The sequence below is a fragment of the Ranitomeya variabilis genome, chromosome 6, assembly GCF_051348905.1.
Source record: "Ranitomeya variabilis isolate aRanVar5 chromosome 6, aRanVar5.hap1, whole genome shotgun sequence".
NCBI classification, from domain to species: domain Eukaryota; kingdom Metazoa; phylum Chordata; class Amphibia; order Anura; family Dendrobatidae; genus Ranitomeya; species Ranitomeya variabilis.
The window spans coordinates 422,818,981-422,832,916 of NC_135237.1; the positions used below are offsets into that span (position 1 = coordinate 422,818,981).

At 48.6% G+C, this 13,936-nt stretch overlaps 1 protein-coding gene across 1 annotated transcript in view; it reads left to right on the top strand.

The window, feature by feature from the left end:
* The window catches only part of COLEC12 (collectin subfamily member 12), a 222,971-nt gene that overhangs the window by 196,033 nt on the left and 13,002 nt on the right, over positions 1-13,936 (top strand). Inside the window, exon 6 of the mRNA XM_077270325.1 lies at positions 13,209-13,712. Coding sequence (XP_077126440.1) covers positions 13,209-13,712 — 504 coding nt within the window. The remainder of the gene's footprint in view (positions 1-13,208; positions 13,713-13,936) is intronic.

The window sequence follows — 13,936 nt, forward strand, 5'->3', positions numbered from 1 at the left end:
TTCAGTATCCTTTGCCACTGTTGTCCGATCTGTTTGCTCGGATTAGGGGGGCCAGTTGGTTCACCAAGATAGATCTTCGTGGAGCGTATAATCTTGTGCGTATAAAGCAGGGCGATGAATGGAAAACAGCATTTAATACGCCCGAAGGCCATTTTGAGTACTTGGTGATGCCTTTTGGGCTTTCTAATGCCCCTTCTGTGTTCCAGTCCTTCATGCACGACATCTTCCGAGAGTATCTGGATAGGTTTATGATTGTGTACCTGGATGATATTTTGGTCTTTTCTGATGATTGGGAATCTCATGTGAAGCAGGTCAGGATGGTATTTCAGGTCCTGCGAGCCACTGCCTTGTTTGTGAAGGGCTCTAAATGTCTCTTCGGAGTCCAGAAGGTTTCCTTTTTGGGCTTTATTTTTTCTCCTTCTACCATTGAGATGGATCCAGTCAAGGTCCAGGCTATTTATGACTGGACTCAACCTACATCGGTAAAGAGTCTTCAGAAGTTCTTGGGTTTTGCTAATTTTTACCGTCGCTTCATCACTAATTTTTCCAGTGTGGTTAAGCCTTTGACGGATTTGACCAAGAAGGGTTCTGATGTGACAAATTGGTTTCCTGCGGCTGTGGAGGCCTTTCAGGAGCTCAAACGTCGGTTCTCTTCGGCTCCTGTCTTGCGTCAGCCGGATGTCTTTCTGCCCTTCCAGGTCGAGGTTGATGCTTCTGAGATTGGAGCAGGGGCCGTCTTGTCACAGAGAAGCTCTGATGGCTCTGTGATGAGGCCATGTGCTTTCTTTTCAAGAAAGTTTTCGCCTGCCGAGCGGAATTATGATGTTGGTAATCGGGAGTTATTGGCAATGAAGTGGGCATTTGAGGAGTGGTGACATTGGCTTGAGGGAGCCAAACATCGTGTGGTGGTCTTGACGGATCACAAGAATTTGACTTATCTCGAGTCTGCTAAGCGGCTAAATCCTAGACAGGCTCGATGGTTGCTGTTTTTCTCCCGTTTCGATTTCGTGGTTTCATACCTTCCGGGTTCGAAGAACGTGAAGGTTGATGCTCTTTCTAGGAGCTTTGTGCCTGACTCTCTGGGAGTTTCTGAACCGGCTGGTGTCCTCAAAGAAGGGGTGATTTTGTCTGCCATCTCCCCTGATTTACGACGGGTACTGCAGGAATTTCAGGCCAATAGACCTGATCGTTGTCCACCGGAGAGACTGTTTGTCCCGGATAGATGGACCAGTAGAGTCATTTCCGAGGTTCATTCTTCCGTGTTGGCGGGTCACCCTGGGATTTTTGGTACCAGGGATTTGGTGGCTAGGTCCTTTTGGTGGCCTTCCTTGTCGCGGGATGTGCGTTCCTTTGTGCAGTCCTGTGGGATTTGTGCTCGGGCCAAGCCTTGCTGTTCTCATGCCAGTGGATTGCTTTTGCCTTTGCCTGTCCCGAAGAGGCCCTGGACGCATATTTCCATGGATTTTATTTCGGATCTTCCAGTCTCTCAGAAGATGTCTGTTATCTGGGTGGTTTGTGATCGTTTTTCTAAAATGGTCCATTTGGTGCCCTTGCCTAAGCTGCCTTCCTCCTCCGATTTGGTTCCACTGTTTTTTCAGAATGTGGTTCGTTTGCATGGTATTCCTGAGAATATTGTGTCTGACAGAGGATCCCAGTTTGTGTCCAGATTTTGGCGGTCCTTTTGTGCTAAGATGGGCATTGAATTATCTTTTTCATCGGCCTTCCATCCTCAGACGAATGGCCAAACCGAACGAACTAATCAGACCTTGGAGACTTATCTGAGATGTTTTGTTTCTGCTGATCAGGATGATTGGGTGACCTTTTTGCCATTGGCGGAGTTCGCCCTCAATAATCGGGCTAGTTCTGCTACTTTGGTTTCGCCTTTTTTTTGCAATTCTGGTTTTCATCCTTGTTTTTCCTCAGGTCAGGTTGAGCCTTCTGACTGTCCTGGGGTGGATTCTGTGGTGGATAGGTTGCAGCAGACTTGGAACCACGTGGTGGACAATTTGACGTTGTCACAAGAGAAGGCTCAGCGCTTTGCTAACCGCCGGCGCTGTGTGGGTCCCCGACTTCGTGTGGGGGATTTGGTATGGTTGTCTTCTCGTTATGTTCCGATGAAGGTTTCCTCTCCTAAGTTCAAGCCTCGTTTCATCGGTCCTTATAAGATTTTGGAAATCCTCAACCCTGTGTCATTTCGTTTGGACCTCCCAGCATCATTTGCCATTCACAATGTGTTCCATAGGTCATTGTTGCGGAGATATGTGGTGCCTGTGGTTCCTTCTGTTGATCCTCCTGCTCCGGTCTTGGTCGAGGGAGAATTGGAGTATGTGGTGGAGAAGATCTTGGATTCTCGTGTTTCGAGACGAAAGCTTCAGTACTTGGTTAAGTGGAAGGGCTATGGTCAGGAGGATAATTCCTGGGTTGTCGCCTCTGATGTCCATGCGGCCGATTTGGTTCGTGCCTTTCATTCGGCTCGTCCTGATCGGCCTGGGGGCTCTGGTGAGGGTTCGGTGACCCCTCAAGGGGGGGGTACTGTTGTGAATTCCGTCTGGGCTCCCTCTGGTGGCCTTTAGCGATACTGCGGATCTGGAGCTGGGCTCAGCTGCCTCATTTCCTGCTATGCTGGTTCCTATTTAACTCCACCTAGACCTTTACTTGTTGCCTGCTGTCGTTGTATTCAGTACTGGTTCTGACCTCTCCTGGATCTCCCTGGTTACCTGTCTCTTTCTGAGAAGCTAAGTCTTGCTAGTTCTTTTTGTTCATTGTTTCCTTCAATATGTTTCTCAGTATATGATGTGTTCAGTCCAGCTTGCTTATATGTGATTTTTCGCTTGCTGGTAGCTCTGGGGTGCAGAGTGCGCCCCTCACATCGTGAGTCGGTGTGGGGGTTCTTGTACTTTCTGCGTGGATAGTTTTTGATAGTTTTTGTACCGACCGCACAGATCCCTTGCTTTCTTCTGACTATTTAGTGTTAGCGGGCCTCATTTGCTTAAACCTGTTTTTCATTCCTACGTTTGTATTTTCCCCTTAACTCACCGTTATTATTTGTTTGGGGCTGTCTAAACTTTGGAGTTATTTCTCTGAGGCAAGTGAGGCTTTGCTTTCTCTCTAGGGGTAGCCAGTTTCTTAGGCTGTGAAGAGGCGTCTAGGTTTTTAGGTAACGCTCCACGGCTGCCTTTAGTGTGTGTGGATAGGATCAGGATTGCGGTCGGTATAGTTCCCACATACCCGGAGCTTGTCCTACAATTCAGGTTTACCTATCAGGTCAGTTTTGTGATCCTACCACCGGATCATAACAGGGGCCACACATAGAGAAGCCGCAGACACAGGACATACTGACTGACAACTGGCAGGATAATAGGAAGACATGGGGGCCACACTAAAGGTACCGTCACATTAAGCGACGCTGCAGCGATAGCGACAACGATGCCGATCGCTGCAGCGTCGCTGTTTGATCGCTGGAGAGCTGTCATACAGACCGCTCTCCAGCGACCAACGATGCCGAGGTCCCCGGGTAGCCAGGGTAAACATCGGGTTGCTAAGCGCAGGGCCGCGCTTAGTAACCCGATGTTTACCCTGGTTACCAGCGTAAAAGTAAAAAAAACAAACAGTACATACTCACCCAGCGTCCCCCAGCGTCTGCTTCCCGACACTGACTGAGCTCCGGCCCTAACAGCACAGCGGCTTTCACTTTCACTTTAGGGCCGGCGCTCAGTCAGTGTCAGGAAGCAGACGCTGGGGGAGGTATGACGCTGGGTGAGTATGTACTGTTTGTTTTTTTTTACTTTTACGCTGGTAACCAGGGTAAACATCGGGTTACTAAGCGCGGCCCTGCGCTTGGTAACCCGATGTTTACCCTGGTTACCAGTGTAAAACATCGCTGGTATCGTTGCTTTTGGTGTCAAACACAACGATACACGGCGATCGGACGACCAAATAAAGTTCTGGACTTTATTCAGCGACCAGCGACATCACAGCAGGATCCTGATCGCTGCTGCGTGTCAAACTAAACGATATCGCTAGCCAGGACGCTGCAACGTCACGGATCGCTAGCGATATCGTTTAGTGTGACGGTACCTATAGAGAAGCCGCAGACACAGAACACACTGACTGACAACTGGCAGGATAATAAGAAGACATGGAGGCCACACATAGAGAAGCCGCAGACACAGGACATACTGACTGACAACTGGCAGGATAAGAGGAAGACATGGGGGCGACACATAGAGAAGCCGCAGACACAGGACATACTGACTGACAACTGGCAGGATAATAGGAAGACATGGGGCCACACATAGAGAAGCCACAGACACAGGACTTACTGACTGACAACTGTCAGGATAATAGGAAGACATGGAGGCCACACATAGAGAAGCCGCAGACACAGGACATACTGACTGACAACTGGCAGGATAATAAGAAGACATGGAGGCCACACATAGAGAAGCCGCAGACACAGGACATACTGACTGACAACTGGCAGGATAATAGGAAGACATGGAGGCCACACATAGAGGAGCCGTACACACAGGACACACTGACTGACAACTGGCAGGATAATAGGAAGACATGGGGCCACACAAAGAGAAGCTGCAGACACAGGACATACTGACTGACAACTGGCAGGATAATAGGAAGACATGGGGGCCACACATAGAGGGGCCGTACACACAGGACATACTGACTGACAACTGGCAGGATAATAGGAAAACATGGGGGCCACACATAGAGAATCCGCAGACACAGGACATACTGACTGACAACTGAAAAGATAATAGGAAGACATGGAGGCCACACATAGAGAAGCCGCAGACACAGGACACACTGACTGACAACTGGCAGGATAATAGGAAGACATGGAGGCCACACATAGAGAAGCCACAGACACAGGACATACTGACTGACAACTGGCAGGATAATAAGAAGACATGGAGGCCACACATAGAGAAGCCGCAGACACAGGACATACTGACTGACAACTGGCAGGATAATAAGAAGACATGGAGGCCACACATAGAGAAGCCGCAGACACAGGACATCCTGACTGACAACTGGCAGGATAATAGGAAGACATGGAGGCCACTCAGAGAAGCCGCAAAAACAGGACATACTGACTGACAACTGACAGGATAATAGGAAGACATGGGGGCCACACAAAGAGAAGCTGCAGACACAGGACATACTGACTGACCACTGGCAGGATAATAGGAAGACATGGGGGCCACACATAGAGAAGCCGCAGACACAGGACATACTGACTGACAACTGGCAGGATAATAAGAAGACATGGAGGCCACACATAGAGAAGCCGCAGACACAGGACATACTGACTGACAACTGGCAGGATAATAGGAAGACATGGGGGCCACACATAGAGAAGCCGCAGACACAGGACATCCTGACTGACAACTGGCAGGATAATAAGAAGACATGGAGGCCACACATAGAGAAGCCGCAGACACAGGACATACTGACTGACAACTGGCAGGATAATAGGAAGACATGGGGGCCACACATAGAGAAGCCGCAGACACAGGACATACTGACTGACAACTGGCAGGATAATAGGAAGACATGGGGGCGACACATAGAGAAGCCGCAGACACAGGACATACTGACTGACAACTGGCAGGATAATAGGAAGACATGGGGGCCACACATAGAGAAGCCGCAGACACAGGACATCCTGACTGACAACTGGCAGGATAATAATAAGACATGGGGGCCACACATAGAGAAGCCGCAGACACAGGACATACTGACTGACAACTGGCAGGATAATAAGAAGACATGGAGGCCACACATAGAGAAGCCGCAGACACAGGACATACTGACTGACAACTGGCAGAATAATAAGAAGACATGGAGGCCACACATAGAGAAGCCGCAGACACAGGACATACTGACTGACAACTGGCAGAATAATAAGAAGACATGGAGGCCACACATAGAGAAGCCGCAGACACAGGACATACTGACTGACAACTGGCAGAATAATAAGAAGACTTGGGGGCCACACATAGAGAAGCCGCAGACACAGGACATACTGACTGACAACTGGCAGAATAATAAGAAGACATGGAGGCCACACATAGAGAAGCCGCAGACACAGGACATACTGACTGACAACTGGCAGAATAATAAGAAGACATGGGGGCCACACATAGAGAAGCCGCAGACACAGGACATACTGACTGACAACTGGCAGAATAATAAGAAGACATGGAGGCCACACATAGAGAAGCCGCAGACACAGGACATACTGACTGACAACTGGCAGGATAAGAGGAAGACATGGGGGCGAAACATAGAGAAGCCGCAGACACAGGACATACTGACTGACAACTGGCAGAATAATAAGAAGACATGGAGGCCACACATAGAGAAGCCGCAGACACAGGACATACTGACTGACAACTGGCAGAATAATAAGAAGACTTGGGGGCCACACATAGAGAAGCCGCAGACACAGGACATACTGACTGACAACTGGCAGAATAATAAGAAGACATGGAGGCCACACATAGAGAAGCCGCAGACACAGGACATACTGACTGACAACTGGCAGAATAATAAGAAGACATGGGGGCCACACATAGAGAAGCCGCAGACACAGGACATACTGACTGACAACTGGCAGAATAATAAGAAGACATGGAGGCCACACATAGAGAAGCCGCAGACACAGGACATACTGACTGACAACTGGCAGAATAATAAGAAGACTTGGGGGCCACACATAGAGAAGCCGCAGACACAGGACATACTGACTGACAACTGGCAGGATAATAAGAAGACTTGGGGGCCACACATAGAGAAGCCGCAGACACAGTGACTGACAACTGGCAGGATAATAGGAAGACATGGGGGCAGTAGCGTAGCTACTGGGGGGGCAGAGGGGGCCATCGCCCCGGGCCCTGTCACATGAAGGGGCCCACCGGGAGCCAGGGCAGGGCCACTTCTGTGACGAGGCAGAAGACCGCATAGGAGCACAGTAGTATAATGTCTGCTCCCGTCTGACGGAGACTCTGCAGGCTGCTATTAGCACAGTGGCTGGCTGCAGTCTCCCCCCTGCAGTGAATGGTTTCGCCCGTCTGACCTGATCATGAAGCTTTTCCTGGCTGCAGTTTTCCTCACTCTGTGCACGCTGGGATTGGCTCAGGCACGCTGGGTCCTAGTGTCCACCTTGCATTTCACCTAGACACTTGCTGGTCCTGCCTGCAGTGCAAACTTTATCAGTAAGTGGGGATGGAACATTTTAGGTTTATTAAATTCAGGTATGTCACTGAGACCGTTGGGGTATTGTGGGGGCTGAAAGTGAGTGAGGGAGGACAGGGTGCTGTGGGGTGAATGTGAGACCATGGGGGTATTGTGGGGGAGGGGAGACAGGGTACTGAGGGGTGAATGTAAGACCATTTGGGTGCTGTGAAGGCAGAAGGTGGGTGAGGTGGGACAGGGCATTGAGGGGGTGGATGTGAGACGATGGGGGTATTGGGGCTGAAGTGGGGGAGGGAGACAGGGCACTGGGGGCTGAATATTATAATGTTTTGTTATGATATTATATGTACTCCATCACATGTAATATTTGCTGTCTGGGGAGGCTGGAGATGGGGGTAGGGGGCTTTTGATACGTACCACCTGGGTCTTTTATGAGTATTAGTATAAGGAGCCCCCATACAGTAACCAAGAGCTGCATCACATTTACAGCACCACTCCAGCATTATTTTTTATTTCATTGCTGGAGCGGTGCTGGAAATCCCCGTCCCCTGCCTCTGTCTGATACTCACCTTCTGGCCTTTTCATCGGTTTTAGTCTCCGCTCGGCTCCATCTCCTGCAGTTTGTGGCCTGTCCGAGGCTCCAGTGTTTCATGGAGCAGCGCAGAGGTCACTAATCAGTGTGAGTCTGTGGGAGCCTCGTTCTGGCCTCTTTCTCACTCTCAGGCTGTGTGCACACGGGGCGGATTGGCCGCTGCGGATTCGCAGCAGTTTTCCATCTGGTTTACAGTGCCATGTAAACCTATGGAAAACTATCCGCAGTGCCCATGGGGCGGAAAATACCGCACAGAAACGCTGCGTTTTATTTTCTGCAGCATGTCAATTCTATTTGTGGATTCCACAGCGTTTTACATCTGCTCCTGTATAGGATTCCGCAGGTGAAATCTGCCAAAAAACACAGGAAATCCGCAGTAAATCAGCACAAATCCGCAACAAGTGCACATAGCCTCATAGTCTTACATTGAGCGCTTGTGACATAGCTTTTAACTTCTGACCAGTCAGAAGCTCACAAGTTTGAGCAGCGGCACTGCAGCGGTGCCACAAAATAGTGAATACGCCAGAGGATGAGTAAATGACCGGGGCATCCAAATCATGACAGGGAGCTGTGAGTCCATCATACTGTGTATAAGGGAGCTGTGGACCAATCATACTATGTATAAGGGAGCTGCGGGCCCATCATACTGTGTATACGGGAGCTGCGGGCCCATCATACTGTGTATAAGGGAGCTGTGAGTCCATCATACTGTGTATAAGGGAGCTGCGGGCCCATCATACTGTGTATACGGGAGCTGCGGGCCCATCATACTGTGTATAAGGGAGCTGTGAGTCCATCATACTGTGTATAAGGGAGCTGCGGGCCCATCATACTGTGTACAAGGGAGCTGCGGGCCCATCATACTGTGTATAAGGGAGCTGTGAGTCCATCATACTGTGTATAAGGGAGCTGTGGGCCCATCATACTGTGTATAAGGGAGCTGTGAGTCCATCATACTGTGTATAAGGGAGCTGCGGGCCCATCATACTGTGTATAAGGGAGATGTGGACCCATCATACTGTGTATACGGGAGCTGCAGGCCAATCATACTATGTATAAGGGAGCTGCGGGTCCATCATACTGTGTATACGGGAGCTGCGGGCCAATAACATTGTGTATAAGGGAGCTGCGGGCCAATCAAACTGTGTATACGGGAGCTGCGGGCCCGTCATACTCTGTATAAGGGAGCTGCGGGCCAATCATACTGTGTATACGGGAGCTGCGGGCCCATCATACTGTGTATACGGGAGCTGCAGGCCAATCATACTATGTATAAGGGAGCTGCGGGTCCATCATACTGTGTATACGAGAGCTGCGGGTCCATCATACTGTGTATACAGGAGCTGCAGGCCAATCATACTATGTATAAGGGAGCTGCGGGTCCATCATACTGTGTATACGGGAGCTGCGGGCCAATCATACTGTGTATGAGGGAGCTGCGGGCCAATCATACTGTGTATAAGGGAGCTGCGGGCCAATCATGCTGTGTATTAGGGAGCTGCGGGCCAATCATACTGTGTATACGGGAGCTGCGGGCCCACCATACTGTGTATACGGGAGCTGCGGGTCCATCATACTGTGTATAAGGGAGCTGCGGGCCAATCATACTGTGTATACGGGAGCTGCGGGCCCACCATACTGTGTATACGGGAGCTGCGGGCCAATCATACTGTGTATACGGGAGCTGCGGGTCCATCATACTGTGTATAAGGGAGCTGCGGGCCCATCATACTGTGATAAGGGAGCTGCGGGCCCATCATACTGTGATAAGGGAGCTGTGGACTCATCATACTGTGATAAGGGAGCTGCGGGCCCATCATACTGTGTATAAGGGAGCTGCGAGTCCATCATACTGTGTATAAGGAAGCTGTGGGTCCATCATACTGTGTATAAGGGAGCTACGAGCCCATCATACTGTGTATAATGGAGCTGCAGACCCATCATACTGTGTATAAGGGAGCTGCGAGCCCATGATACTGTGTATAAGGGAGCTGCGAGCCCATCATACTGTGTATAAGGGAACTGCGGGCCCATCATACTATGTATAAGGGAGCTGCGGGCCCATCATACTATGTATAAGGGAACTGCGGGCCCATCATACTGTGTATAAGGGAGCTGCGGGCCCCTCATACTATGTATAAGGGAGCTGCGGGCCCATCATACTGTGTATAAGGGAGCTGCGAGCCCATCATACTGTGTATACGGGAGCTGCGGGCCAATAATATTGTGTATAAGGGAGCTGCGGGCCAATCAAACTGTGTATACGGGAGCTGCGGGCCCGTCATACTGTGTATAAGGAAGCTGCGGGCCAATCATACTGTGTTTACGGGAGCTTCGGGCCCATCATACTGTGTATACGGGAGCTGCAGGCCAATCATACTATGTATAAGGGAGCTGCGGGTCCTTCATACTGTGTATACGAGAGCTGCGGGTCCATCATACTGTGTATACAGGAGCTGCAGGCCAATCATACTATGTATAAGGGAGCTGCGGGTCCATCATACTGTGTATACGGGAGCTGCGGGCCAATCATACTGTGTATAAGAGAGCTGCGGGCCAATCATACTGTGTATAAGGGAGCTGCGGGCCAATCATACTGTGTATAAGGGAGCTGCGGGCCAATCATACTGTGTATACGGGAGCTGCGGGCCCACCATACTGTGTATACGGGAGCTGCGGGTCCATCATACTGTGTATAAGGGAGCTGCGGGCCAATCATACTGTGTATACGGGAGCTGCGGGCCCACCATACTGTGTATACGGGAGCTGTGGGCCAATCATACTGTGTATATGGGAGCTGCGGGTCCATCATACTGTGTATAAGGGAGCTGCGGGCCCACCATACTGTGATAAGGGAGCTGCGGGCCCATCATACTGTGATAAGGGAGCTGTGGGCTCATCATACTGTGATAAGGGAGCTGCGGGCCCATCATACTGTGTATAAGGGAGCTGCGAGTCCATCATACTGTGTATAAGGAAGCTGTGGGTCCATCATACTGTGTATAAGGGAGCTACGAGCCCATCATACTGTGTATAATGGAGCTGGAGACCCATCATACTGTGTATAAGGGAGCTGCGAGCCCATGATACTGTGTATAAGGGAGCTGCGAGCCCATCATACTGTGTATAAGGGAACTGCGGGCCCATCATACTGTGTATAAGGGAGCTGCGGGCCCATCATACTGTGTATAAGGGAGCTGCGAGCCCATCATACTGTGTATAAGGGAGCTGCGGGCCCATCATACTGTGTATAAGGGAGCTGTGAGGCCATCATACTGTGTATAAGGGAACTGTGGGCCCATCATACTGTGTATAAAGGAGCTGTGGGCCCATCATACTGTGTATAAGGAAGCTGTGGGCCCATCATACTGTGTACAGGGAAACTGTGAGGGACATCATACTGTATATAAGGGAGCTGTGGGCCCATCATACTGTGCATACGGGAGCTGTGGGCCCATCATACTGTGTATAAGGGAGCTGCGGGCCCATCATACTGTGTATAAGGGAGCTGTGGGCTCATCATACTGTGTATAGGGAACTGTGAAGGCATATTGTGCATATGGGAGCTGTTGGCCCATTACACTGTATATAGGGGAGCTCTGGGGGGCATTATACTTTCTATAGTGGAGTTCTGTCAGCATTATACTGTGTATAGGGGAGCATTGGGCTCATACTATCTATAGGGGAGCAGTGGTATCATACTGTGTATACGGGAGTTATAGAATCATCATACTGTGTATAGGGGAGTTGTAGAATCATCATACGGTGTATAGGGGAGCTGTGGGGGCCTTAGACTGTGTATAGGGAAGCTTTAAGCTCACCATACTGTGTATAATGGAGCAGTACATGGGGGAACATAGGGGACATTATTAAATGTTAAGTGGGCACTTAAGCATTATTGTTATAGGGGCACTCAGAGTATTGTGACCATCAAAGTTGCATATGGTCACAATATGGCGGTAAAGTCAATGTTCGTTTTTGTATATAGATTTATTTTCAATAACAGTGCGATTATATTCTGAGGTTCCCCTATATTCACAATTAGAGTGCGCAACCGTAGCTGTAATCAGGGTTAGCTGGTTAGGGGCCCACTCAGATGTTTCGCCCCCCCCTAAGTTGAAACCCTAGCTACGCCTCTGCATGGGGGCCACACATAGAGGAGCCGTACACACAGAAATGATAGCAGGTTACTGGCAGCTATAATCCAACACTCTATAACAGTCGTAATGTATTATTCTTAGGCCCCACTTGCTATAAAGATAGAAGACTTCTCTCCTCATCCTACTAGGCCTCATGATCAGCAATGCTCGGGCTATTTTACCAGGGAATATCGTAGTTTTATCTGATTGCCCTAAGACACATTTTCTACGTCACTGCTCAGGCATCTTCTACAAAGGGGTTTGAGGCAGTAACCTCCAGCATCATAGCATCATGGCCAATTCGCTTGTCAGCTACCTAATAGGAGGCTATTACTGTATATTGTTCTTTAAGGAAAAACACCATGTTATTATAACGACATATACATCAAATATAATACAACATCATAATGTAATTTGTATTATATACATACAAATGAAGATTGTCTATAGAAGTAGGCAAGATACTAAATAGGGAAACATTGCACCTTTGAACTTTGTTACTTTGGTGGGTCTAATTGTAATATCTATAATACACTACAGTTTGAAGAAAAGTTTAAAATAAATTATGGTTCCAACACAAAAAAAACTGAGATTTGGGAATAATGGCCTAAGTGGTAAAACATCTTTACATTTAGTAGACATGCTTGCAGCTATAGTTATATATGTCATTTAAAAATAATTAAGATTTTGGTGTTATTAACCTTATATAATGAGTTCCATAAATACCCTTAAGCCACATACAGTGAGGGAAAAAAAGTATTTAGTCAGCCACCAATTGTGCAAGATCTCCCACTTAAAAAGATGAGAGACCTGTAACTGACATCATAGGTAGACCACAACTATTAGAGTCAAAATGAGAAAACAAATCCAGAAAATCACCTTGTCTGATTTGGCAAGATCTATTTAGCAAATTATGGTAGAAAATAAGTATTTGGTCACCTAAAAACATGCAAGATTTCTGGCTCTCACAGACCTGTAACTTCTTCTTTAAGAGGCTCCTCTGTTCTCCACTCATTACCTGTACTAATGGCACCTGTTTGAACTTGTTATCAGTATAAAAGACACCTGTCCAAGACCTCAAACATTCACACTCCAAAGTCCACTATGATGAAGACCAAAGAGCTGTCGAAGGACATCAGAAACAATTGGTGGCTGACTAAATACTTTTTTCCCCACTGTACAACAACAGAGTAAACCATACAGTGCATTAAATATCTGAGCATTTACAGAATATTGTTAATTTTTTTTTGTTATTACAGGGCCTCCAGGTCCTAGGGGACCAAAAGGTGAAAGAGGACCCCTTGGACCCATGGGACCAATTGGACCAAAGGGACAGACAGGAGATACTGGGATAACAGGTTTTCCAGGGCCTGCTGGTGAAAAGGGCCTTCCTGGAGCAATTGGCCCTCCAGGAGAAAAAGGATCAAGAGGGTCAAAGGGTCCACAAGGAAATAAAGGGCAAAGGGGGTCACCAGGAAAAAGTGGTGAGCCAGGACCTAAAGGCGATCCAGGCTTATCAGGACCTCCAGGGACAAATGGACCTGCAGGGCCCTCTGGCCCTGAAGGCCCACAAGGAGTTAAAGGGATCATTGGTGAACCTGGCATTCCTGGTATTAGGGGGGCACCCGGCCCACCTGGCATACCTGGATTACCAGGATTGGTAGGGCCTAGAGGACCACCTGGACCTCCTGGAGATGTTGCAAGATCGCTCTCATTACATGATTTCACCACATCTGAACTTGAAATATACCCTTCAGTGCCAGGTAAGTGAAAAGCAACCGTAGTGAAATATTTACAAATCTACATATCGTGAAGTAGCAAATGTTTTTTATCCTATCTGTAAAAATATTGTAAAGTAGGCGGATGTAGATAAAAAAAACTCCCACTAGAGTTTTAGCTATGTTGCTGATGCGTGTCTGTCAGCACAGATCTGTCTATTTACAGGTTAGAACAGCGACTTTCTTGCATATCTGTCTCCAAGTCCCTA